We start from the raw sequence: 25,370 nt of genomic DNA on the forward strand, positions 1-25,370 counted from the left end.
AAAAAAGCTATACCTTAAAAGAACAAAAATTGCTTTTCCCAGATTTTTTTCCGCATCTCCGCACCGGAAAATCAGTGGAAAATTTGATGCGGGCGGGTGACGCGAATAGAACAATTTTTCGATGACCGCCTATGAAAATAAGACCACGTGAAAGATCACGTTTCCGTGATTCCGATGACCCAAAAACCAAAATAAAATACCTTTTCATTCTTTTTCAAACTTCGAAAAACCATAAATAGCCTCATCTGCATGTGTTGACATAATTTTTAAAATAATGAAGAAACACCCGCCTCGACCTTCAAAACGCGTTTTTTCTCAAACCCCCTATTTAGGAGAGACAAGAGCGAATCACTTTCTGTTTGACCCGCGTTTTGACCGCGCTTAAACACGTTTCTTAAATATGGCCCGATCTATATTATTATTTTTCACGAAATTCTCATAATGTAGATCGGCCTTTAGATTGATAGACCCTAACCGTCCTAGGTCCACGAAACAAAAGCAGAACTCAACCAAATTTTGCTAGAAGGGAGAAAAAAACGTGCTGAGTCGATCTATGAAGTTCAAAACTTGCGCAAAATGATGAGAAGGCCAAAAATTAACGAAGGAGAAAGAAAAGTCTCCTAGTCAAGAGAAAGAAATCTCCTACTTAAGAGACCTTCTCTTAAATAGAGTATATCTCTTATTTAGGGCATAATCCTCGACTGTTAATCAAACTGTCGAATGACCCATTCCTGGGTCGTTATATGCCAGGCGTAGTTAATCGATATAATTGATAATCTTGAGTAATCGATAAATAATCGATAAGTAATTGATGGATTAGATATCGATTAACCGATAGAATCGATAGGTAATCAGACCTTCAAAAAATCTTGAGTATCGATCAGCGATCGCTCGATATCGGTTATTTCCAAGCTATCGATTACTTATCAACTACATACAACCTATCGATTACTTATCAATCATGTATCGATTGTTAACAATCATCGATTACTTATCGTTCATGCATTGATTACTTATCAATTATTTACTTATCTTCGATCACGTATCGTTATCGATTATATATTGATCGTGACCGACTATTGACTACATTACCGGCCCTTTTTACGCCGGCCCTTATTCCACCAACGAGCCCAAAAATAACGCTAATAAGGTCCGGCGTAAAAAGGGCCAAGATAAGGTATTTAATGAAGTAAAGAAAATTTCTGGAGTTCGCCAAATCTCATACCGATCGTATTACTTTGAATAAACGCCCGCTTTCGAATTAATAATGCTCCTCCAAAAAGGCAAACCATTCAATAACGCCCCTTCTCTAAATAAAACGGTAACTTTGTTGTTTTTTTAAACTTTTTTTTGTCCAGCCTTTAGAGGGTTTGAGAATGTTTCAGCCAAAATTTACCGTATGCTTATAAAAAAAATGAGTGTAGTAGCTTTTCTAGGCCCTATGCTACCAGGGGATTGGATTCAATTCAAAAGTACACCCCAATCAAGATCAGCGAAAAATTGTGGCTTTTAATTTCGCGAAAATGGCGAAAATTTGAGAAATCGAGAAATTTAATCTCGCGAAGGCGAAAGTTAATCGAATTAAAGTACCACTCCCTAAAATCTGATAAATAATCGATCACGAATCGATAGTTGATCGATTAACTATTTGATCGATGATTAATCAATTTTTGATCAATATGTAATCAATCAAAAGCTGTGATCGATAGCCGATCGATTTTTAGTTCGCTACCTTAATTCAAAAGGGGCCTAAGTCCAGGTACCCCCCAGTTCAAAAGGGGCCTAAGTCCATTTTTATGAAATTTGAGATCTTTAGTTTTTCTCAATCTCTGGCTCATTTGCTCTCTTTTGATGTACATAACAAGTAGTTTTTAAAGTTAAAAAGGTTCAAAACTTCATACTGAAGCTCTGATAAAAGTGATGTTTAATTCAAAAGAGGCCTAAGTCCATCATCTTTTTACAATTAAGGGCCTAAGTCCATCAACTTTTTACAATAAAAAGGCCTAAGTCCACCAAAATAAGTTTGTTATAGTCCGGCGGCGAAAAGGGCTTTTTTGCATCAACCCTTACAAGTAGTAAATATGGGTTTTTATTTTATTTTCTCATTATATGGTCCCTTGGGACCCCAAAACCGGTTTTTGCCAAGCTGGCAAAGGTGGGGAAAATTTTTTATGGGGGCTTGAAGGGGGTAGGGTCATTTTAGCCTGGGGGTCCTTAGAAAGTCGATTTTTGAAGTTCTCATTTAGCTAAAACTGATTGTACCATCAGATAGAGCTTGAAGAGTAGAACTCCAAAATGGGGTCTTTTGTCTCATTTGGCGGACTTAGTCCCCCGGAATTGGCTGATACGTCTTCAAAAATGCAATATTTTATGCTGATGTCAGCATTTTTGAGAGAATTTCCATCGAAAGATACCACTTTTAACAGATGCGTCTCGAAGAGTACTATCGATTAGAGGGGTCATTTATAGGGTTTCCTAGGCTAGATCATGAGATATTAGAGTTTGAAATTTTGCTGATTCAGCAGAAAAGGGCCAAAAACGTTGAAAAACGCTGAGTCAGCAAAATTTCAAACTCAAATCTCTCATGATCTAGCCTAGGAAACCCTATAAATGACCCCTCTAATCGATAGTACTCTTCGAGACGCATCTGTTAAAAGTGGTATCTTTCGCTGGAAATTCTCTCAAAAATGCTGACATCAGCATAAAATATTGCATTTTTGAAGACGTATCAGCCAATTCCGGGGGACTAAGTCCGCCAAATGAGACAAATGACCCCATTTTGGAGATCTACTCTTCAAGCTCTATCTGATGGTACAATCAGTTTTAGCTAAATGAGAACTTCAAAAATCGACTTTCTAAGGACCCCCAGGCTTGAATGACCCTACCCCCTTCAAGCCCCCATAAAAAATTTTCCCCACCTTTGCCAGCTTGGCAAAAACCGGTTTTGGGATCCCAAGGGACCATATGATGGGAAAATAAAATAAAAACCCATATTTACTAATTGTAAGGGTGATCTTGGGTCGCCGCCGGACTATTAAGTTTTGAAGAGGCCTAAGTCCAATTGAATTGCAAATGGGCCTAAGTCCATGCATCCTAAAAAGTTTAATTGAGTTTTTCTTTATTTTACTGAGATTGTCTTTTCTCTTTATCTTGAATCTAGGTGTAAGTGGTTTTATTTTGGAGTGTCATATGTGCAGGTTTTGAACTCTAAAAGGCAGAAATTAACCCTCACACGTTTTTCAAAATTAATGTTTAATTCAAAAAAGGCCTAAGTCCACTCTGCAAGATTTACTAAGTTGCACCTGTTACATACAAAAATACATTCCTTTCAAACGAATGCCTTTTCATTGGAAAAACAACTTATAGCTATGGCTTTCAGAAAACATTTACTTCAAAGCTTTACCATCAAAAATGGTTTCAGAATCAAGGAAAAACTTTAATTGCAATTTTCTCAAAATGACCCAAATGGACAAAAAGAGTATATCTCTTATTTAGGGCATAATCCTCGACTGTTAATCAAACTGTCGAATGACCCATTCCTGGGTCGTTATATGCCAGGCGTAGTTAATCGATATAATTGATAATCTTGAGTAATCGATAAATAATCGATAAGTAATTGATGGATTAGATATCGATTAACCGATAGAATCGATAGGTAATCAGACCTTCAAAAAATCTTGAGTATCGATCAGCGATCGCTCGATATCGGTTATTTCCAAGCTATCGATTACTTATCAACTACATACAACCTATCGATTACTTATCAATCATGTATCGATTGTTAACAATCATCGATTACTTATCGTTCATGCATTGATTACTTATCAATTATTTACTTATCTTCGATCACGTATCGTTATCGATTATATATTGATCGTGACCGACTATTGACTACATTACCGGCCCTTTTTACGCCGGCCCTTATTCCACCAACGAGCCCAAAAATAACGCTAATAAGGTCCGGCGTAAAAAGGGCCAAGATAAGGTATTTAATGAAGTAAAGAAAATTTCTGGAGTTCGCCAAATCTCATACCGATCGTATTACTTTGAATAAACGCCCGCTTTCGAATTAATAATGCTCCTCCAAAAAGGCAAACCATTCAATAACGCCCCTTCTCTAAATAAAACGGTAACTTTGTTGTTTTTTTAAACTTTTTTTTGTCCAGCCTTTAGAGGGTTGGAGAATGTTTCAGCCAAAATTTACCGTATGCTTATAAAAAAATGAGTGTAGTAGCTTTTCTAGGCCCTATGCTACCAGGGGATTGGATTCAATTCAAAAGTACACCCCAATCAAGATCAGCGAAAAATTGTGGCTTTTAATTTCGCGAAAATGGCGAAAATTTGAGAAATCGAGAAATTTAATCTCGCGAAGGCGAAAGTAATCGAATTAAAGTACCACTCCCTAAAATCTGATAAATAATCGATCACGAATCGATAGTTGATCGATTAACTATTTGATCGATGATTAATCAATTTTTGATCAATATGTAATCAATCAAAAGCTGTGATCGATAGCCGATCGATTTTTAGTTCGCTACCTTAATTCAAAAGGGGCCTAAGTCCAGGTACCCCCCAGTTCAAAAGGGGCCTAAGTCCATTTTTATGAAATTTGAGATCTTTAGTTTTTCTCAATCTCTGGCTCATTTGCTCTCTTTTGATGTACATAACAAGTAGTTTTTAAAGTTAAAAAGGTTCAAAACTTCATACTGAAGCTCTGATAAAAGTGATGTTTAATTCAAAAGAGGCCTAAGTCCATCATCTTTTTACAATTAAGGGCCTAAGTCCATCAACTTTTTACAATAAAAAGGCCTAAGTCCACCAAAATAAGTTTGTTATAGTCCGGCGGCGAAAAGGGCTTTTTTGCATCAACCCTTACAAGTAGTAAATATGGGTTTTTATTTTATTTTCTCATTATATGGTCCCTTGGGACCCCAAAACCGGTTTTTGCCAAGCTGGCAAAGGTGGGGAAAATTTTTTATGGGGGCTTGAAGGGGGTAGGGTCATTTTAGCCTGGGGGTCCTTAGAAAGTCGATTTTTGAAGTTCTCATTTAGCTAAAACTGATTGTACCATCAGATAGAGCTTGAAGAGTAGAACTCCAAAATGGGGTCTTTTGTCTCATTTGGCGGACTTAGTCCCCCGGAATTGGCTGATACGTCTTCAAAAATGCAATATTTTATGCTGATGTCAGCATTTTTGAGAGAATTTCCATCGAAAGATACCACTTTTAACAGATGCGTCTCGAAGAGTACTATCGATTAGAGGGGTCATTTATAGGGTTTCCTAGGCTAGATCATGAGATATTAGAGTTTGAAATTTTGCTGATTCAGCAGAAAAGGGCCAAAAACGTTGAAAAACGCTGAGTCAGCAAAATTTCAAACTCAAATCTCTCATGATCTAGCCTAGGAAACCCTATAAATGACCCCTCTAATCGATAGTACTCTTCGAGACGCATCTGTTAAAAGTGGTATCTTTCGCTGGAAATTCTCTCAAAAATGCTGACATCAGCATAAAATATTGCATTTTTGAAGACGTATCAGCCAATTCCGGGGGACTAAGTCCGCCAAATGAGACAAATGACCCCATTTTGGAGATCTACTCTTCAAGCTCTATCTGATGGTACAATCAGTTTTAGCTAAATGAGAACTTCAAAAATCGACTTTCTAAGGACCCCCAGGCTTGAATGACCCTACCCCCTTCAAGCCCCCATAAAAAATTTTCCCCACCTTTGCCAGCTTGGCAAAAACCGGTTTTGGGATCCCAAGGGACCATATGATGGGAAAATAAAATAAAAACCCATATTTACTAATTGTAAGGGTGATCTTGGGTCGCCGCCGGACTATTAAGTTTTGAAGAGGCCTAAGTCCAATTGAATTGCAAATGGGCCTAAGTCCATGCATCCTAAAAAGTTTAATTGAGTTTTTCTTTATTTTACTGAGATTGTCTTTTCTCTTTATCTTGAATCTAGGTGTAAGTGGTTTTATTTTGGAGTGTCATATGTGCAGGTTTTGAACTCTAAAAGGCAGAAATTAACCCTCACACGTTTTTCAAAATTAATGTTTAATTCAAAAAAGGCCTAAGTCCACTCTGCAAGATTTACTAAGTTGCACCTGTTACATACAAAAATACATTCCTTTCAAACGAATGCCTTTTCATTGGAAAAACAACTTATAGCTATGGCTTTCAGAAAACATTTACTTCAAAGCTTTACCATCAAAAATGGTTTCAGAATCAAGGAAAAACTTTAATTGCAATTTTCTCAAAATGACCCAAATGGACTTAGGCCCCTTTTGAATTAAGGCTCACAGGACTTAGGCCCCTTTTGAATTAAGGTAGCGAGTTGATACTTAATTTAATCGAAGTATAATCGATCTATAATCCATAAACAATCAATTATGAAATTGATCGATAAATAATCGAGCTTTGAAAAAATCTTGAGTATCGATTACCTATCGATTCTATCGGTTAATTGATATCTAATCCATCAATTACTTATCGATTATTTATCGATTACTCAAGATTATCGATTATATCGATTAACTACGCCTGGTAGGCCATGACCAGTGCCACCAAAACGTTTCACTTTTTTTCAAAATGTCCGTGACCAAGCTTTTAGAATTGATTTGAGGGTGCTGATTCGGAATTTGAATGTTACCAAGCTTGAAAACCCGCAGTTTTTGTGTAATTTGCAATTTTTTTGCGTTTTTAGGCAAAATTGTAAGCCCCAAAATGATTTAGGGCGGGTTCAAAATCAAAAAGGACCTATACCACGTGATAGAGCTCTTCAAACTGAGCAAAAAAATGTATTATATCAAAGTTCTAGATAAAAAGTTATGGGCGTTTTTGTGGTAAAAAAGTGCTATAATTTTGCATAAATTATGCAGATTGTGGGGAAATTCCCTGTTTTCAATCAATTTTTGACCATAAAACCATCTAATATAACTTTTGATCTAGAAAAGTTGAGACTTTGATATAATACATTTTTTTGCTCAGTTTGAAGAGCTCTATCACGTGGTTTTTGTGTAATTTGCAATTTTTTTGCGTTTTTAGGCAAAATTGTAAGCCCCAAAATGATTTAGGGCGGGTTCAAAATCAAAAAGGACCTATACCACGTGATAGAGCTCTTCAAACTGAGCAAAAAAATGTATTATATCAAAGTTCTTGATCAAAAGTTATGGGCGTTTTTGTGGTAAAAAAGTGCTATAATTTTGCATAAATTATGCAGATTGGGGGGAAATTCCCTGTTTTCAATCAATTTTTGACCATAAAACCATCTAATATAACTTTTGATCTAGAAAAGTTGAGACTTTGATATAATACATTTTTTTGCTCAGTTTGAAGAGCTCTATCACGTGGTATAGGTCTTTTTTGATTTTGAAGACCCCCCAAAAATCACAAATTTTTATGGTGGTCAAATTGTCGAATTGAAAATAATGCAAAACTTATGCAAATAGAAAGTATTAATATAAAATTTACAGAATAATTGGCCTTATATTAAAGTGTAATCTTGTAGTTTAAGAAAGATTAAATTTGTTTTTCTTGAAAACTAAGAATAATTATATTCACTCATCTCTTAGAACAAGTACTTCAAAAAACCATAACATTAGACATAAACTCAAGCTGAAAAATCCCCTGCGAAGGTACAAAAATAATCCTTATTTGGTAAATTATTCTCCTGGCCTGGGAATAGAACTGCCAAATGATCAAATCAAAAGATTGATCTGAACCCCCTGATTTACAGCAGCTTTTACTAACATGTTGTGCTTGACCTTGTATATAAAACGGGGGTTTTAATTACCTTTTTCAAATTGGAGGTGTAAGCTTTAATGGCCTATTTTTCCACAGCAGCCTCGGAAAGAATGTGTGACATCATAATTACTGCTTTCAGTTTACGTGTTTTGAAAGTTTGATGTGTGTACTCCGTCTTCGTGGAATCTTTTAATGGCATGAAAACAGAATATGGTATGTCTTTAAGAACAAATTTCTAAAAGGCTTTTGTTGTTCTGTAAATATTTCTTTTTGGATTAAGAAATTCCATCTTTTAGTAATAATATTTCTTTATAAGATGCTTTGTTGTCTTTTTAATCTTTGTGTAAACTTGCATATGTTTTGCATACTTTCCAACTACATCCAACCATGGCTGTTCCTCTATTTTTGCATACAATTCAAGATGGCGGATGGAAAGGCGAATCAAATATGACCTTTTGGAAAGATATTTAGATTTTTCAATAACACTTTATACTTGGCCCATATTTTCCCCGAGGGTGTCCCGTAATTACCCCAAAATACGGGGTATAATTTACTGGACACCTTTAAAATAAATTTTAGGAACATCTACTAAATTTCAAGGAAAAGTAATAAATCTTGTGTAAAGGTCATACTTTGATAAAAAAAATATCAAAAGATCGAATCTCTCGGATTAATACTTTCAGAGTAATGCCCAAAGAAATCAGAATTGTCCTGTGATTACCCCAGATGACTTTAATATTCGCTTACGATTCAAATTTGTTTACCAATCAAATGGCTATTATTCGATTGTGTTTGATTGTGTTCAATTGATTTGGCATTCGAATTGTTCGATTGACACCCTCTGGTCCAATCTCAAGTTTTCTCATCTGGATTTACTGTATATATCTATAGGAATATTCTGACAATCAGTGACAATTAGGTTGGGATATAATTAGACAGCTCACAGTATATTGATTCCAGCCTAATTATCCAATAATTTCTACTTCAAAAATCTATTAAACTTAATGATAGTAAAGCTTAATTATAATTTGCTAGATGAAACTGGATGAAATCCAATATCTTATAATGCTTATGTCAAGAATATATATTTTTCTAAGCTTGCGCTTTCTGTTTATTTTCACTCATATCTTAGCTCTAATTACTCTTTTAGACTTTTAGATCAATTTAGAAACTTATTTTACAGTAGGAAGAAGACACAGTTGCACCAGTTGTGTAATCGTTTCGTTTTGAATTAAGGAAGGTCACATAGAACTATCTCTATATCCAAGCTTTCATATGCAATACCATTTTAAACTTTCTTTATGGCACTCTGAGCTTAACAAAACTGTTTTTTAGATTGAAATGCTACTATTTGATTGCCATCTATCTTCGCAGGGCATAGAAAATCATATAAGAGCTAAAAACATGACAAAATCAATCATATTCCTTTTTTTGCAAAGTTTTGTATTGCTTCACAACAGAGTCTATTTTGGTTTGTTTATATTTCACCACAACCGATAAAACAGCATCGATTAGGTAGTTCAAGACTTTTTATAGTAATAATATTACAGGTGAATAAAGTTAAGTCTTTAACGTCCTTCTACATTTATCTATCAGCGAAAAGTGTTTTCAAGGTTGATGTTTAGCAAAATTTCAGACTAACTTTTTGCAATTTCAGTGACGTTCTAGTATGGGCAAGTTTCAAGTTGTAAATGATCATTTTTTAGCAAAACAACTCATGCCATTTCTCTATCAATATTCCTTATCTTGAAAAAACACGTATCACTAGCATTTCAGGGTGACCTTCCCGCGCAGCTGATTTATTTCACTCCCTTATCTTTGCACCAAAGTTTTTATAGAGAGTTTGACGACAAAATTAAAACCAGCAAAGCAAGAAAGAAAATTGCAGCAGAGTCGTCTCAAACATACAAGAAAATAGTGTATAGTTGAGAAAGATTTTTTATAAAATTCATGTTGTTTTGATGTTTTTAATTATATTAAGATCTTTTTGATGAATTGATAAATTGAAGATATTACCTACATACCTTGCTCACCACATCTTATGTATTTACCTTTTTTCGTGCACCTAGTAGAAAATCCAAAAGAAAGTATGGCGTTGACTGCTGCTCAACTCCTGGACGAATTGATGGGACGGGATAGAAATTTGGTTCCTGGTGAGAAATCATCACAAGTACCCTGGGACCATGAAGATGTAAGCACATAATATGTTTACGTCCTGTTTCATATTTTGTTTTAATGCTGGATATTGCAATATCCCCCGCTAACACATTAGTAGTCGTAATTTATTCATTTCAATATTTTCTCAATACCTCTGCAGGCTTCAACGTGTCGTAATATGCACAAGTAATTATGAATTTAGATTATGCTCCTAAATATAAAGGCATCGTGCTTGAAGGTGTAGAAAGCCTCTGAAGTCTGCTTTATTGTCACCAAATATTGAGCTTTAGAGTTTTTAGAATACACTTCTGAGACAATTAAAGTCCTTAGACAATTACATGCAACAAGTAATTTTTAATTTTCTTTTCTTTTCTTTTTCAGGTCTGTAGGAGTTTCCTTTGTGGTTTTTGTCCCCACGATTTATTTGTCAACACTAAAGCAGACTTAGGTAATCACACTTTCGAAATCTAAGTTTTATTACCCTTTATCTAGGCATCAGAATAATCATCCTGTTGATACCCAATTTGATAAAAAGGAAGAACCAAAAGGATTATAAAAGACATTTCCTAGTCATAATTTGTTGAATTGATGCATCCTTTTGTAAACATTCTTTGCTTGAGAAGGGAAAAGAATAACATTCTTCCCTTTTTACGGGTGTTCCCTCACCCTTTTTTGACTTCAATATTATTTAACAAAACCTTTTATTCCAACCTCGTTGTACTTTTTTGTCCTTTTAGGAACTTGCACTAAAATTCACGACGATCAATTGAAATCAGAGTAAGACATCAAATTCTCTAAACTACTAATTCATGAAATGCACCATTGCAATGTCTTCTGACATTACATCACAGACCCAACAGCTGATTGGTCTCAAGTGACGTAAAATCAATCAATACGTCACTTGCAACCAATCAGCTGTTGGGTCCGTAGAAGACATTGCAATGGTGAATAACACAACAGAAATCATACTACAGTTGGCTCTCTCTAACTCGATCTTCAAGGGACCAAAAAAAAAATTTCGAATTAGAGAAAGATACGAATTACATAGAGCTTTTTATACTACTTTCAAGCGCTGAGCGGACTAATACTTTAGTGTGAACAAAAGGAAGATTCGAATAATAGAGGTTCAAACTAGAGAGAGTAAACCTTATTACACTTATAGGCAACTATAAGCCCTCGCTAATCAATTTTATACACAGGACATTCGTTTTCCAACCCCCTTTCTTTAACATTTGTGAAAGACTTTTCTTTTATGTTAACCCTATTAGCCCCAGGGGGGTAGAATCTACCACGCTACCACGAAAATTTTTTGAAACGACTTGAAACTTTCTGACTATTAGTAAAATCTTATTAAGAGTACTTGTGCAAATTTTTAGGGTCATAGGTCCTCTAGGTCAGGTTTTATGACTCTATTGTAAAGCATGACATAAAACCAAGCTAAAATCGCTTAAAACTCAAAATATTAAAATTGCGATAACTTCTCAAGTATTGAGGTGATAGGTATCAACAATGTGATTTCAAAAAATTGTCATTATTTATGACGTCATCAAATTTTGAAAATTTTGAAAATTTTCAGCATTGATTTTAACAAAAAATCTTACAATTACTCTCGGGTATCTAATAGCCATCCCCCCGCTAATTAATTTTTCGAAAATTTTCCACCCAGGACATTCTTATTCCAACCCCCCCCCCACTTATTGATTTTTGGGAAAATGTTTTTGAAAGTTCCCTCTTTTGTCCTAATTACCGCTTATAAAGTTTTGAGATTTTTTCCAACCCCCCCCCCCCCCGCTTATTCCAAACCCCCCGGCTATTAGGTACCCAAGAGTATGTTAAAGAAAAATCTTTTTGGACCTACCCCGGTGGAGGTCCTATAAAATAACATCTGTCCGCTCGTTCGTTCGTCCGTCCGTTCGTTAGCTATCAACTTTTCTCGAGATTGGCTCATTAGTTTTTTCTGATTTTTTGCACAAAGATGTGTAACTATAAACCCTCGAATGTGACGGAACCCGATTTTCGAAAAGAAAAAATTTTGGCCAAATTTGAGCCAAAAAACGGCTAAAAAACGGGTTTTTTTGAAAAATTCGATCATTAATTTATATATTCTGATTTTTTGCATGAAAGTAGGTAAAAGATGGCTCAAGCAGATTTTTGAAGAAAAAGAATTTTTCAGCTCAAAAAACGCATCTTTATTTAAAAAAATCGTCATCAAATATTTTTTTCTTCCTGGAAGTTTGTGTCATGATGGAGAACATCTGTACCAATTTTCATGGTCATAGCTCTTCTAGATCAAAAATAATCGAGGGTGGTAGATTCTACCCCCCCCCCCCCAAAAAAAAAATCAAAAAAGGTTGGGGTTAATAGGGTTAAGTGTGGCATTCCCCCCATTGTGTGGTGACATGTGAGGAATAAATTTTGGTTACTTGAATTGACTTTTCGTTGCCTTTCGAAGAGAAAGTTTTAGATTTCAAAAATACATTTATGACATATATAATTAACCAGTTCTTTCGAGGCACATGTTTAACTTTCCTTTTCACGCGCTAAAATTTTGTGTTTTTGTTTTCATTATTGATCTCGCACCAAGATCACAATGTGAAAACGTGTGATAAAATTATTGTGATAGTGTGTTTCAGACAGATTGTCTCTCATGCACTATCGCGTGTTAACACGCAGTGTAAACCAAGCTTTAGCCTTTCCCCATCCACATTTTTGTCTTCATCATTTGCTTGGAACATTTTCTTATGATTGCAATTTTTTGAATGATTTGATTTCCCATGCATGGTTGTTGGCATAGATTTCTAAAGCCCGAAGGGCTAGATGTTAAACTTTTGCTGAAAAGTGTGCCGTGGTTGGGTAGGAAATCCTACTTAAGTCACGTGATATTACAATGAAATTTCAGCGCTTGACCAAACAGAACCTTCGCGGGTTTTTTCAATTTTTTTTGTCTACGATGGCTTAAAGCCCTTTCGGTCTAATGGTTGTTGGTAGTGATTAATGACTCTCCATTTGTTTAGTTATGAGAAAAGCAGCCGTTATGGGAAAATGGGTTTCGAAGAAGATTTCACACGATATTTAGGTAGCATACAAGGTGACGTTGATCGGAGGATACGCAGAGGGCATGAACGTTTACTAATCAATCAAGCAAGGGAACAGGTATATCACGTTCACGCGCCACCATTACATTGGTTGAATTCATTTTTTTTTAACTCGACCTTGAATCAATCAAGCAAGGTCGCACGACTATTTAGATACTCCCAACTAAATTTTTAAATCAGAACCCTGTTTCTCCACCTTCCTTTGAAAAAGGTCCACTGAATGAAATGGAACCCAAATTAACTAAACTAAATTAGTGTAGAATTTCATTCTGAAAACTTTTGTCCATACATTTAGGAATTATCAGAGAAAGACAGCGAGAAAACGAAAATGTTGACTGACCACATCAACAAGCTCCTGGAAGAGGTACAAACATTAGAAATATTTCACTAACAAGTAACCAACAAACTTGAAGTAACTTAAAAATACTTGCGGTCAAATTTTTAAAATTTTAAGGAGAATTCTCCCTTTTGTGCCAAATATTATGATGATGACGATGATGATTGTTTGTTACACAACCAATAATGCTAGGGAAGTTTACCCGGTAAGCAATCATGGTTTGACCACTATATTATACATTTTTTTATAAGCAGCCAGGTTGTTAAGGCTTGTGGGCTCAAATTAGTCCTTTTTTTTTCACTGTCTCATAAAAGTAAAAGCTTTTTAGATAAGCTTTTTACCCGTTACCCAATGGTATTAAATCAGGGATGGTCAAATCAAATTTTGTCAGACAATGAGCTATAATGCTAAATAACCCGACGACTAACCCGATAATTTAGGTTGTTTTTTTGAATCGCTTTCAAGCTGATGGGACCAATAATATTTAAGTTCAAATTACAGAAAGATTTAGAGAGAATTGACTAAAATATTTTCATGTCTGTTTCTTCGTAGATCGAGCAACTAGGATCAGAAGGAAAGGTAGAGGAAGCGCAAGGTGTCGCTCGTCTTGTCGAACAACTGAAGGAGGAACGAGAACAGGTACTCTCTCTCTAACACCTTTTCCATTAGCGAGTTTATGTATTTGCACTTTTGAGGACGGTAAAGTGACTGAAGCGATTTGGAATAACCCGCAGTTCTGACCCACAAAATCGAGGACGGTAAAAGTGCTGATTTACCGTCGTCCTCAGCTAGTTAGGATCTAGTCAAATTCGAACCTTACCGTCTCAGTCGCTGAAAAACACACATACATAAACTCGGTATTCTTTCCATGAGCAGGGTTGAAACAAAAGTTATAAGAATTCAACCTATCAATATGTAAAGTGCAAGGAGTCTGGATCAGTGTTTACTCCAAATAAACGCGAGGCTCTAGTTTCAAAATTTATGTGTTTGATTACTAAAATCTGCTGTTAATCATGGAAAAGCTATTGCGATTGCCAATTTCAAAATAAAACTTTGATAGCTCGATTTTCAACGTTTTCGTGCACTTTCTTAAAGTTACTTTTTTATTCAAGAGTCTATTGTTTTTATCTAATGAACCAAATTTAATAAATGACCCATCAAAATTTAAGTTTATCTTTTTTCTTTCCGATGAAAAAGGAAAATTTACTTTAAAGAGAGAAACCTTTTGTGGCGCACCCGCCAATTAAATTGAGGTTCACTCTTCAATGCAAGGAGGGTATCTTACATTTTCACAAAAGCGCTTCTACACTACTTGTGTATTGGATACAGTCCGGAGAATTTTCCTTGTATTTTCGTTACCTGTTTCCTTAAAAGCTAACCGCGCCAATAAGGTTTGATAGATGTATTCATTGTATAGCATGCTTCTCTACTTCATCCTAAAGAAGAAAATGGCCATAGTAAGTAAGTAAGTTTGCGACCGCAGTCGGAGGCGACCCAAAGGCTCCTCGTTCGATAGCTATCTACTCTCGGGTACCTTAATAGCCCCCCCCCCCCCCGCTAATTAATTTTTCGGAAATTTTCCACCCAGGACATTCTTATTCCAACCCCCCCCCCCCCCCCGCTTATTAACTTTTGGGAATGTTTTTGAAACTTCCCCTCTTTTGTCCTAATTCTGCTGTATTAGTTAGCCTCCTTTTCAAAAATTTTCCACCCAGGAAATTTCTATTCCTATTTTTTTATTTTATTTTTTCTAATTCCTATTTTTCTATTCCTATTCTTATTAAGTTTTGAGAGTTTTTCCAATCCCCCCGCTTATTCCAATCCCCCCGGCTATTAGGTACCCGAGAGTACCCAATATTAGGAGAGGGCGCCACTCTTTCTCTCTGGATTTCTCCACTTACCCTCGATCCTTCTCTTAATTGCTGAGCATCAAGCAGAGAGGCATCAAGTACCATTTTGAGAATCTTTGGTATGACCCGACTAGGGGTTGAACCGACAACCTTGTGAACCGTAGCCGGATGCTCTACCACTGCACTACGGTCACGCAATGATAAATGGCCATAGTAATTGTATTAGGAAATTCAATATCACTATTCTGTATCGTTTTTTCCATATTTTGTCTTACAGAGTAAACAAAACCATTCAGGCGTTGCCTCTCAAGAGAAACAAATGGAAGTTTGTGAGGTCTGTGGAGCTTTCTTGATCGTCGGCGACGCACAATCGCGCGTGGACGACCATCTACAAGGGAAACAACACGTTGGGTATGCCAAAATCAAATCCACACTTGACGAAATGAAGGTAATTACCCAGCTGGCACAAGACGTTGTTTCAACGTTCATCTAACGTTATGGACATGTTTTTTAATTGTTTCATTTTTGGCATTTTCAAAAAAGCTAAATTTTGATTGGGGTAACTTGGAGGTCCAAAATTTTCATAGGATGTTAGTAGTGATGATAGGACCCCAAAAAGTTCTTTTCCCAAAATTCTAGCTGTTGTAGGGGCCAGTTAGGAGCAAATTTTAGCATTTGTATGTGTTTCGGAAAATGATCTGAATCAGAGCTAAAAACCCAGGAAGTTGTCTATCTGACTAATGATTCTCATAGAGGGATGGCAATTAAAGCAGCCTATTGTTAAAAGGCCCACATTTTCCTATTGTGGGGCCCTTTTTAGAGCACTTTTTTAGCACCTATTTCCCCATTGACAATAAGTGCCAAAACACCAAAGTAAAAGGCTTGATTGGGTGTAAGACTTCCATAACTTCTTTTGAAATAGTTGAATAATCAAGTTATTAACACCAATATAACACTTGAGCTGTTAAAGGGCCCTTTTGGAGCTAAATTTAGCATTTTTCCGCTAAAAATACTGCAATTTATTCTGCTTCTCTTACTAAAATTAACTTTACACCTAGTCTAATTTTTGCTAAATTCAGCTCATTTTGAGACCTAGGAACATAAAGTAACCTCATGAAGTTCTGTTCAATTGTGTATCAAACATTAATGATAACTTATTTGATGTTCAAAACCTTTTCAGGGTCCAGAATCGAGCATCCGTTAAAATGCTAAAATACTGCTCGTTTTTGGTCCATTTAACTATGACAAAGATCACAGAAAAGACTTTTTAAGCTTCGTGAATGATCCAAGCATCAAATAGCGCCTAAATGAGCTATGAAATAACAATAACCTTCGGGTTTTCAAATTTTAGCATAAAGACATGGCCTTCAAGAACTCTAAGTCCAGTCAATGCTAAATTTTTGCTCATAAAAGGACCCTGGAGTGTTTTTGGTTTGGTTTTTCTATCTTTTTGAAAGCCTCAAGTATGCATAATATCAATATCATAGTTCTTTTGTGTTTATCTTAACTGTGCTGGTGGTTTAAAAAAAAGCCACACCCAATGCTAAAACCATTTTTAGTGATTGCTTATGTTGGTATATTGATCTTATAAGGTATAAAAAGGCATGTGCAAAGTATTAGAATCATAGCAGAAAAATTGAGAGAGATACAAGCCTCTAAATCCAAATGCTAAGTATTTGCTCCTACTAAAATGCTAAGTATTGGCTCATTTTTGGACCGCACTTTGTTGAAACATAAGTCATGACAGATTTAAGCTTTAGAAAAAATTCTTTTAAATTTCTAAAGTTCATCTTTTCCACGCAACCATCATCAGGGCATAATTTTAGTTCATTCATTATATTAGAAATGAATGATGATTTCCCAAGACCCCTGAAAACGAAACAATTAATAAACGTGTCCTTATATGGACGTTGTGAACGCTAGATAGACGTCGAAAAAACGTTATGTGCCAACTAGGTAACCAATCAAACCAATTATTCAAATATAACATACACCTACCCCTGTCGTGGAGATTTTCGAAGGTCCTTAAAAGGGGCAAATAATTTTCGGAGGGTGGGGGCAATTTACACAAGGAATATCTTGCATTTAAAAGCCATGGCAAAATCATTCCCCAATCTCTGTAGGGGTATCCATATAGAATGTACAAACAGAAGGAAAAGATTTCTATTGTTCTCTGATAACAAGGGGAGAGTTGTCAAATATTCGGAAAATTTTTGCCTTCATACTACGGTATATGGACGACCCCTGGGAATGCTTAGAGCTCTTTTTTAGAAGAAAAAGCACTGATGCTGTTCTCGAGATGGATAGTTGAATGTTTCAGCTTAATAAATCCTTTCTTCTCGCACACATCTTTAGAACCGGTCATGGGAGAGACGTGGAAGAGAAAAATCAGAGAAAAGCGACCGCGATCGGGATGAACGGGACTCGGAACGTTCAAAGCGGAGAGAAAGATCTGGCGAACGAAAGAGCAGTCGGAGAAGTCGATCAAAGAGTCGGGATCGCCGACGTGATAAAAGCCGTGAACGTAGAAGAAGTCGGGATAAGCGTGACGAACGTCGTTCAAGACACGGCAGTCGTGATCGGGATCGGGATAGAAGTCGTCGGGATTCGAGAAGAAGTAGTCGTCGTAGTCGTAGTCGAAGTAAGGATCGTAGGCGAAGAAGTAGAAGTCGGGAACGAAGCAAGGATCGTCGCTCAAGACACGGTAGTCGGGACCGCGATCGCCGTGAACGAAAATCGTCAAAAGAAAAGGAACGTCGTACGGAAGATAAAATGGACAAAGGGACAGCGATGGTCGATTCGACGGAACAAAACGGGACGGAAGAAAGACGGTTAAATGAAGGGGAGGAAAAACAAGTTTCGGCAGAAGGAGAAGAAAAAGGTATAAATTCTACTGAAAGCATAGATAAGAAAGACCAGACGAACGAAGAAGCTATCGACTCAAACACCATCATGGAATACTGAGATGTGCACAAACATTCTGAAGGTAGGTTGTATTAATGTTTATCGCAACAGACAAATCAAAACAATTTGGAAAGTCAGTGAATTGGTCATAATTATAACAGACAAAATGTCTGAAGAGAGAGTATCAAAATTGGTAATTCTTTCCCTATTTGGATAAAAAAGGATGAACTTCTGCATGATGGTATAAGTATTTTTTCAAACGAGATTTTTAAAGAGTTTCGTGCCCCCTAAGCGGACCTTGAAATCACACAATTATTTTTTGAAATTCACGCAAGGTTTTCCAGTTCATACAGCTTTTTTTTAATTTTCAGGCATTCACGCAAGTGAGCCCATTCACTCATTCACGCAAACCACTGAGGAGGGGACCTTTAAAGGGAAAATCTTTTCCGCTCTTTCATTTTGAAATTTTCGCTGACTTTCCAAAACGATTTTGTTTTTTTCTGTTTTAGTTGATTTGTTTTTCTGTCAAATATATAACCCATTGATTTGCATTTCAGTTTATTTTCACTACCCACAAAACTTCTCAAATAGTGCATCTTGCATCTCGCTATAAGTTTTTAAAAAATGAGAAGTTTTAAAAGGAGTGAACATTTCACAACGTGTTAAACAACGGGAACAAACAAAATCGAGGTACCGAATTTTATTTTACAAAACGTAAACAAAAGTGTCTTTCACAAAGCAATTTTCACTATTTTTTCTTTCATAATTTGCAAAGCTTCTTTTCACATCCGTCAAATTTTCGTCTACACTTTTTTCTAAAAAAAATGGCAGAAGGTATGGCCAATTTTACTAGATAAAAAGGTGTGCCCATGAGAAATCATGGTGTGGCCACCCTTACTCAGAGAAAGTTCTTGGAGAATAGCGGAAGTGTTTTTGGTAAAGTATGACCACGACTCAAGCATGGTACAATACAAAAGCGAAAGAGAAAAAGAAAGGTACCGTTTAACATTTGAAAACCTGAATGTTTTGTGTTTCATATGTCTTGTTCATGTTCCGAATGTTATGATATTTTCCGTATTTTTTCCGTTCCGTACCAGGTCACCACTCAGCGATACCTATTATCCTGTATTATCATGCTATCACGCAAAATTTATAACCAATATTTTATAACCGTGATCACAAAAAAATGTTGATATAATTCATTTTTTTTATGCATTGCTTCATTCCTACTTTGTTTTGTTAACCTTTTTATCATGTGATTGAATCTTAAACCAATCCCAAGAGGAGTACTTGGTAACGTGATCAAAAACTGAGCAAATCGATTTTTATCTTGTGATGTTAACAAAGGAAAAAGTTAACAAAAAGTTAAACAACGAAGCTTCCGGACCAGGGTTTTATAAGGATTACAGTATGTTAGGTTCGGTTCAAAATTACAACAATTTGGATATCTTTGATTGTTTTCCATAGTTTTTCTGTTTCTCTGTCTTTTGGTCTGTGCTTCTTGTCTTTTCTTTTTGGTTTCATTTTACTTCAAAGTTGAAATATGATTATTTGAAATCGCTGAAAATCAGTTCTTGTACTGTCTTTTTTTTGGCTAAAATTCTGAAATTTCAAATTTTCAAAATAATCTGACGAAGCAATTACACTTCTGAGGTTTCCCTTAACTATAAGTAGCCGATGCCACTTGGGCCTGGAGCGAGAAATTATAATTATATCTTAAATTTGGACTATACGAAGTTTCATCATATTGTAATCATTCCAAAAGTCGATAAGATAAGTGATTTTTACAGGAAACTTGAAAATGTGTTCGTCAGCCATACTTTACCTTTGTGTTTCAAATGATGAGTATTGTTTGTTTTGTCATTATTGATGTTCCCGCACCGTATTTCTTCAAATAAATAAGCTTCTACCTTATCGGCCTTTTTTTACACCGGCCCCTTTTCACACCGACCCTTGTTACACCAAGCATATTTTTTTCCATTTCTAGCCCAACCTAAAGTTAATTGCGATTTCTTACACCGGCCCTTATTACGCCAGCGACGAAAAGATAACGCCGGCGTGAAAAGGGCCGGTACAGGTACCCGAATTAATACGGTATTTATTAGCCGGACAGGACTATAGAGCAGGTTTTGATGCTTCTCCCGTGAAAAAGTCTATTCAACTTCTCACACCAAACTAAAACATCACCTTACAAATAGTTTCATTCTCCTTTTTTCATCAAAGCGGATTTGCTCCATCCTCGTGCTTCTTTTCGAACTTGCCTAAGGCTTTTTTCCATTCTAGTGGAAATGTTTTATTTGGGTTGTTGAGCGAACTTTTAGATTTTTAGCCGTACTCTCATAATACGGTTTATATGAAAAGTCATCCTTAAGACCGTACCGGAGCGATGCGAAACCATAGTGTCTGCATATGGTCTCCTCGTCATTAGCAACGACTTGAGTTTGTTGGAATTCCCCGTGGGTCTATTCTTCCGTATACTTTCTCGCAGCTATTGGTCTGTACGTTGGAAGAGAAAATAATAAAAGGAAAGTTGTTCCGGGGGTCAATAATTAAAAACTTTTTTTAACGACTATCTTACTTTCTTTTTAATCTTCAGGTTTTGGATGTTGCGTGTCTGGTAAAACTTGATTTATGGAAAGAATCAATCTCGTACATAATTTACCTTTTGATTAAGAGTAATTTTGATGAATATGTTTTTAAAAATGAAAAATAATCGGGCTCTTTTTCTCGTGTCTTTTCTGCCACTTGTACACCCCTTTGTTATAAGAACTGGTATATTTTTGAGATTGACTGTTTTTATTGAAATTTAAATGAGCCTGATATTTACCCTATTCTTTTGTGTAAAAGTGTAAAAATATCACACGCTGTGTTTCTTCCTTGCCGAATTGAAGTGGAATAATTTTGCGATATTCAAATTTGGCATTTTTTTTCTCGAAATCTCGAAAAAGTAAAGCATTTTTAGATAATATAACCATAGCAAACGATATCGTTTGGCCCAATAACCATTAATGGTGTAAGCAAATTTGTCAGAAAATGAGCCAGAATATTAAGCAATCCCAGGACAAAGTAAGTTGGAGTTGCTTATAAAAAATGTGTAATATACTTCATTTAATTTAGTAAGTAAAAAAGGATGTCATGTGATTTACCTTTTTGTATCGGTCAAGTCTGATTTTGTGCAGGATCACTAGTGTGGAAATCAGTTGCCACATGCACATAATGCTATAGTTGGTCTTGGTCAGCCTAAGCTGAGCATTCAAATAGGTAAAATTTTCCAGTTCCATAAGACGGCAAAAAAAAAATCCGATTTCCCGATCTCACTTCGATTTCTAAACTTTCTTCCGATCGGGTTAACTTTTTGGGTACTTTTAAGGCCGGTCTCCACTTGCGCGCGCTGCGATCGCTCTTCTTCGAGCAAAGCTTCCACGCTATTGGTCAAAAGAAAAATGAAGCAACTCCATTGGTGCGATATGACGTAACGATCGCGCGCTTGAAAAAAAAGTTGAAATACATTCAACTTTTTTTCCAAGCGCGCGCTGCGTTTTTATGACGTAATCTTTTCTCCAAGCAAAAATGATTGAAGCCAAAGTTGCGATCGCAGCGCGCGCAAGTGGAGACCGGCCTTTAGCGTGCGTTGTTTTTACAGATCTTAATATCATAATGTGGTGTTTCAAGATGGCGGCTCAAGCGATAAGTCAGATGTGATAAGTCAGTGTTGTACCAAAGTATTTCCAGTGTAAATCTGTTGCAAGCTTCAATTTCTGTCATTTATTTTTTTAACTCGGCAAATCAAAGACATGATTTTCATCAAGGGGATTCTTTTGCTACATCTTTTAAAGGTTTAAAGCCGTTTGCTCAAGTTTTTGTTTATGTTGAATTTTCTGATACTTTCTATTGCTGCTTTTTATTAGTTTTTGCAATAAAAACATATTTTTCTTGTTTGCCTCTAGGTGGGATTGATGGTGTTATAATGTTATTGGAATTTGATAAAGTTTACAAAAGTACAGCTACTGTCTAAATTTGATAAAGACTGGATGCAATCGTGCTTTTTTGGATTTGTTGGTTTGGACGTGTTTGATAAGGCGAATCGCAAAAAATTGTTTGGTTCCCGTCATTTCTACTTTAAAAAGTGGGGGTCATTCGGTCGGTCGGTCGAAAATATTTTTCTTTTAAGAAGCAGCTACATCTTGTTGAAAGGGAATCCGTGTGGACTGATCCAAATTAAACCTTGGCGCACGTTTTGACTGAATGATGGAATGGAATGAACGGCGATAATTAATTGCTATTCCGCTGCCCTGTTGAATTTATTTATTATGGTCGTGTGTTTATTCCACCAAGGCGGTAAAGCGATCGCCCAAATTCATAGACCAATCAAAAGGGAGTTTAAAGCAAAATGGGGGAAAAATGAGCTTCCCTGCATAGTTATGAATTTTAAGTTTTGCTTTCGATTATCATTTGCCACCAGCAAAGTCTTCAAGATGGTTGTGTGCATGTTGTGTAACTTGACGGTACAAAACTACAAATTTTATACGCAGACTAGATGCAAATTGTTTTTCTGGCCTTGCCAAATTTTGGCTTTGACTGAATAGCAGTCAGTTTTTACGTACCTCATTGGCCTTGCAGACAACTGACAATGGTTTTTGTAATTTGACCAACTCTACCAAAATACAGTTCCTGTTGAAATGTTATAAATATGAACTACGTTTTGCTAAGTTTTTGATGCAAATTGTGTTTTTCTGGAGTTTGCGCTTTGTAGTAGGGGGAATTTTGTTCGATTTTTTGGAATCGCTTGACTGTTTTGTTAGAAGCACTTGTTATACATTTTTGGAAACCTAAGGGGTAGGGGAATCGAAATTACTATGTTTCCAATTTTTTTTCGGACACTTTGGTGTGATTTTCGGACAAATATGACGGTCTCAGGCAAAAGTCATAGGGTTAAAAATTAATGAAAATTTTAGCTCGAGAAAACGGAGACCTGTTGTATATTATTTGGAAGCTGAACATGTTCAAAAATCTGAGGCAATGCATTGGACATCTCAAAATTCACTAAAATCGGTTTTTTGCTATAAAATTGACATTTCTCAACATTGGGGTCTGAAATTTTCAGAAAAGACCCGCTGCAATATTTAAAATGATACCGCTTTGTCAAAATGTCAAAATTTGCATTCAGTACAGAGAAATGATAAAAAATAACATTGTTACTATTTTATCTCATGTGTGTAGTAATAAGTTAGTTCATCGCTAATAACTCACTTAATTGGTTAGAATTACCTATTTAGGTAGTCCCAATGTCTTCAGGCCAGTGTGTAACATAGGTAGAATTCAAGATATTGATAAAAATGTAACATTGCACAAATATCACAGGAAAAAGTCATCAAATCACACCGGTGTGAAAGTGAAAATCACACGGTGTGAAAGTATACATTTCACACTGCTATCCCACGCGTGGGAATCGGTTCGTTTTTACGCCGGTGGGAAACGCAAAATCACACCCCTCAAAATCACACGTGTATAATTGAATTTCCGACGTGGTTAACGCAGGATTACACGCTTTAAACATTGTGTGCTGAATCGAACAATACACGTGTTAAATCGAAAATCCCACGTCGAATTTCGTACTTCAGGCCCTCTCTCTTCGCGTGTTAAATTGAAAATCCCACGTCGGATTTAGCATTTTACACTCGCTTATCTTATCGAAAACCACACGCAGAAATTTTGATTCCCCACCAAGTTTTTGGAAAATGGCTTTGATTTGTATTTGATAAATTGTTAAATGTATTCGATCATTCGTGAGCATTGGCTCGATAGCTCCCATTCGTTCTGTCATGTACTTGCGCTACTTTGAGAATCCCGGCACTTTTGTCACAACAGTGGAGCTGCACTAGAGAGCCAATTTAATGACCTCAAACCCGTCTCACCGATCCACTGAGCCCTTGCGACGCAAGTCCATTGCGAACGAATGAGGCCGCCCTTGCGGGACGCCTCACCTTTAGCGTTGTGTTACACACTGATCGAATACACCCTTATAATGTTATGATTTGAATGCAATCTGAACAGTTTTGGCCCAATTTTCACTTGTGGTTTTCTTTACGCATGCGTAGTACAAGGGTGGGAATTGTACCTTCCCACCGTGTTAATTTGACTTTCCCACCCGTGGGAACTAATGACTGCGATTTCTTGTTTCTATCTTGTCCTTCTACGTTTTTAGAGTTTTGTAGTGTAAGTTTTATACTTCTTGGACTATAATTGCCAGTTTTTGACAAAGTGTTAAATTGGATTTCACACGCCGAAAATTTAAAGTGTACAAAATGCTGAAAACTTTATTTGCCTGCGGAAATTAGAAATCACACGTGTGATTTCGATAAAGCCTATTCAGTGAAGTTTAAAAGTGTTAAATTGGATTTCACACGCCGAATTTAAAAATTAAAAATAACTATTTGAAAAGTTCCGCAGTGTGATATCGGAAATCACACTGCCAAAACAATCACACCTTATCAGTTTATAAAATCACACGCAAAAATTGATTTTTGAAAATTACGGCGTCGGAATTTAAGTTTTCCCACCCGTGTGATCTGATGACTTTTTCCTGTGATAATGACAATTTCTTTCAACATTTTCATTGTAACAGTGATCTACCAAAGTTTATAAGTTATTATGATGTATGTTTTGAATCAAAAGAACTATAGTGAATTTGAATTAAGTTCAATGACACAAAAAATCGTTGTTACTAAAAGAGGTAACGAGTGGTAACGAGTGGTAACGAGTGGTAACGATGTGGTAACGAGGTGGTAACGAGTGGTAACGATGTGGTAACGAGGTAACGAGTGGTAACCAGTTGAAAACGGTGGCCCTAACTAAGTCTCCAAATTTGAATTTCTCGATTCTGGTGGTTTTGCAACAGATACTGATGGCTCTTGAGGTTCTGCAGCAGGACCTGGCAGATCTGGTGTGAATGTGCAGTAGGAATTGGAGATTTAGGCGCATGTTATAGTGGAGTTGATGGATCTGGTGAATGTGATGGTAAAGTTGGTTGTTTGGGTGAATGAAATGGTGGAATTGATGGTTCTGGTGAATGTGAATCAAAGATTGATGGTTCTGGAGGTTCTGCATCAGGAGTTGGCGATTCTGGGGAATGTGCATCAGGAGTTGGTGATTCTGGTGAATGTGCAGCAGGAGTTGGTGGTTCTGGTGAATGTGCAGCAGGAGTTGGTGGTTCTGATGATGCAATGGTGGAGTTAGTGGTTCTGGTGAATGTACAGCAGGAGTTGGTGGTTCTGGTGAAT

At 36.4% G+C, this 25,370-nt stretch overlaps 1 protein-coding gene across 1 annotated transcript; it reads left to right on the top strand.

Moving 5' to 3' along the window:
• The first annotated feature begins 9,812 nt into the window (after positions 1–9,812).
• LOC136811940 (luc7-like protein 3) lies at positions 9,813–20,788 on the top strand. Its single transcript, XM_067068549.1, has 9 exons — positions 9,813–9,938; positions 10,286–10,352; positions 10,642–10,681; positions 12,919–13,057; positions 13,295–13,363; positions 13,889–13,975; positions 15,464–15,634; positions 17,542–18,172; positions 20,687–20,788. The coding sequence occupies exons 1-8, from the start codon at positions 9,837–9,839 to the stop codon at positions 18,148–18,150; spliced, it is 1,284 nt and encodes a 427-aa protein (XP_066924650.1). The 5' UTR covers positions 9,813–9,836; the 3' UTR covers positions 18,151–18,172; positions 20,687–20,788.
• The last annotated feature ends 4,582 nt before the right edge of the window (positions 20,789–25,370 follow it).

The sequence above is a fragment of the Clytia hemisphaerica genome, unplaced genomic scaffold (assembly GCF_902728285.1).
Source record: "Clytia hemisphaerica strain Z4C2 unplaced genomic scaffold, Clytia hemisphaerica genome assembly, whole genome shotgun sequence".
Lineage (NCBI taxonomy): Eukaryota > Metazoa > Cnidaria > Hydrozoa > Leptothecata > Clytiidae > Clytia > Clytia hemisphaerica.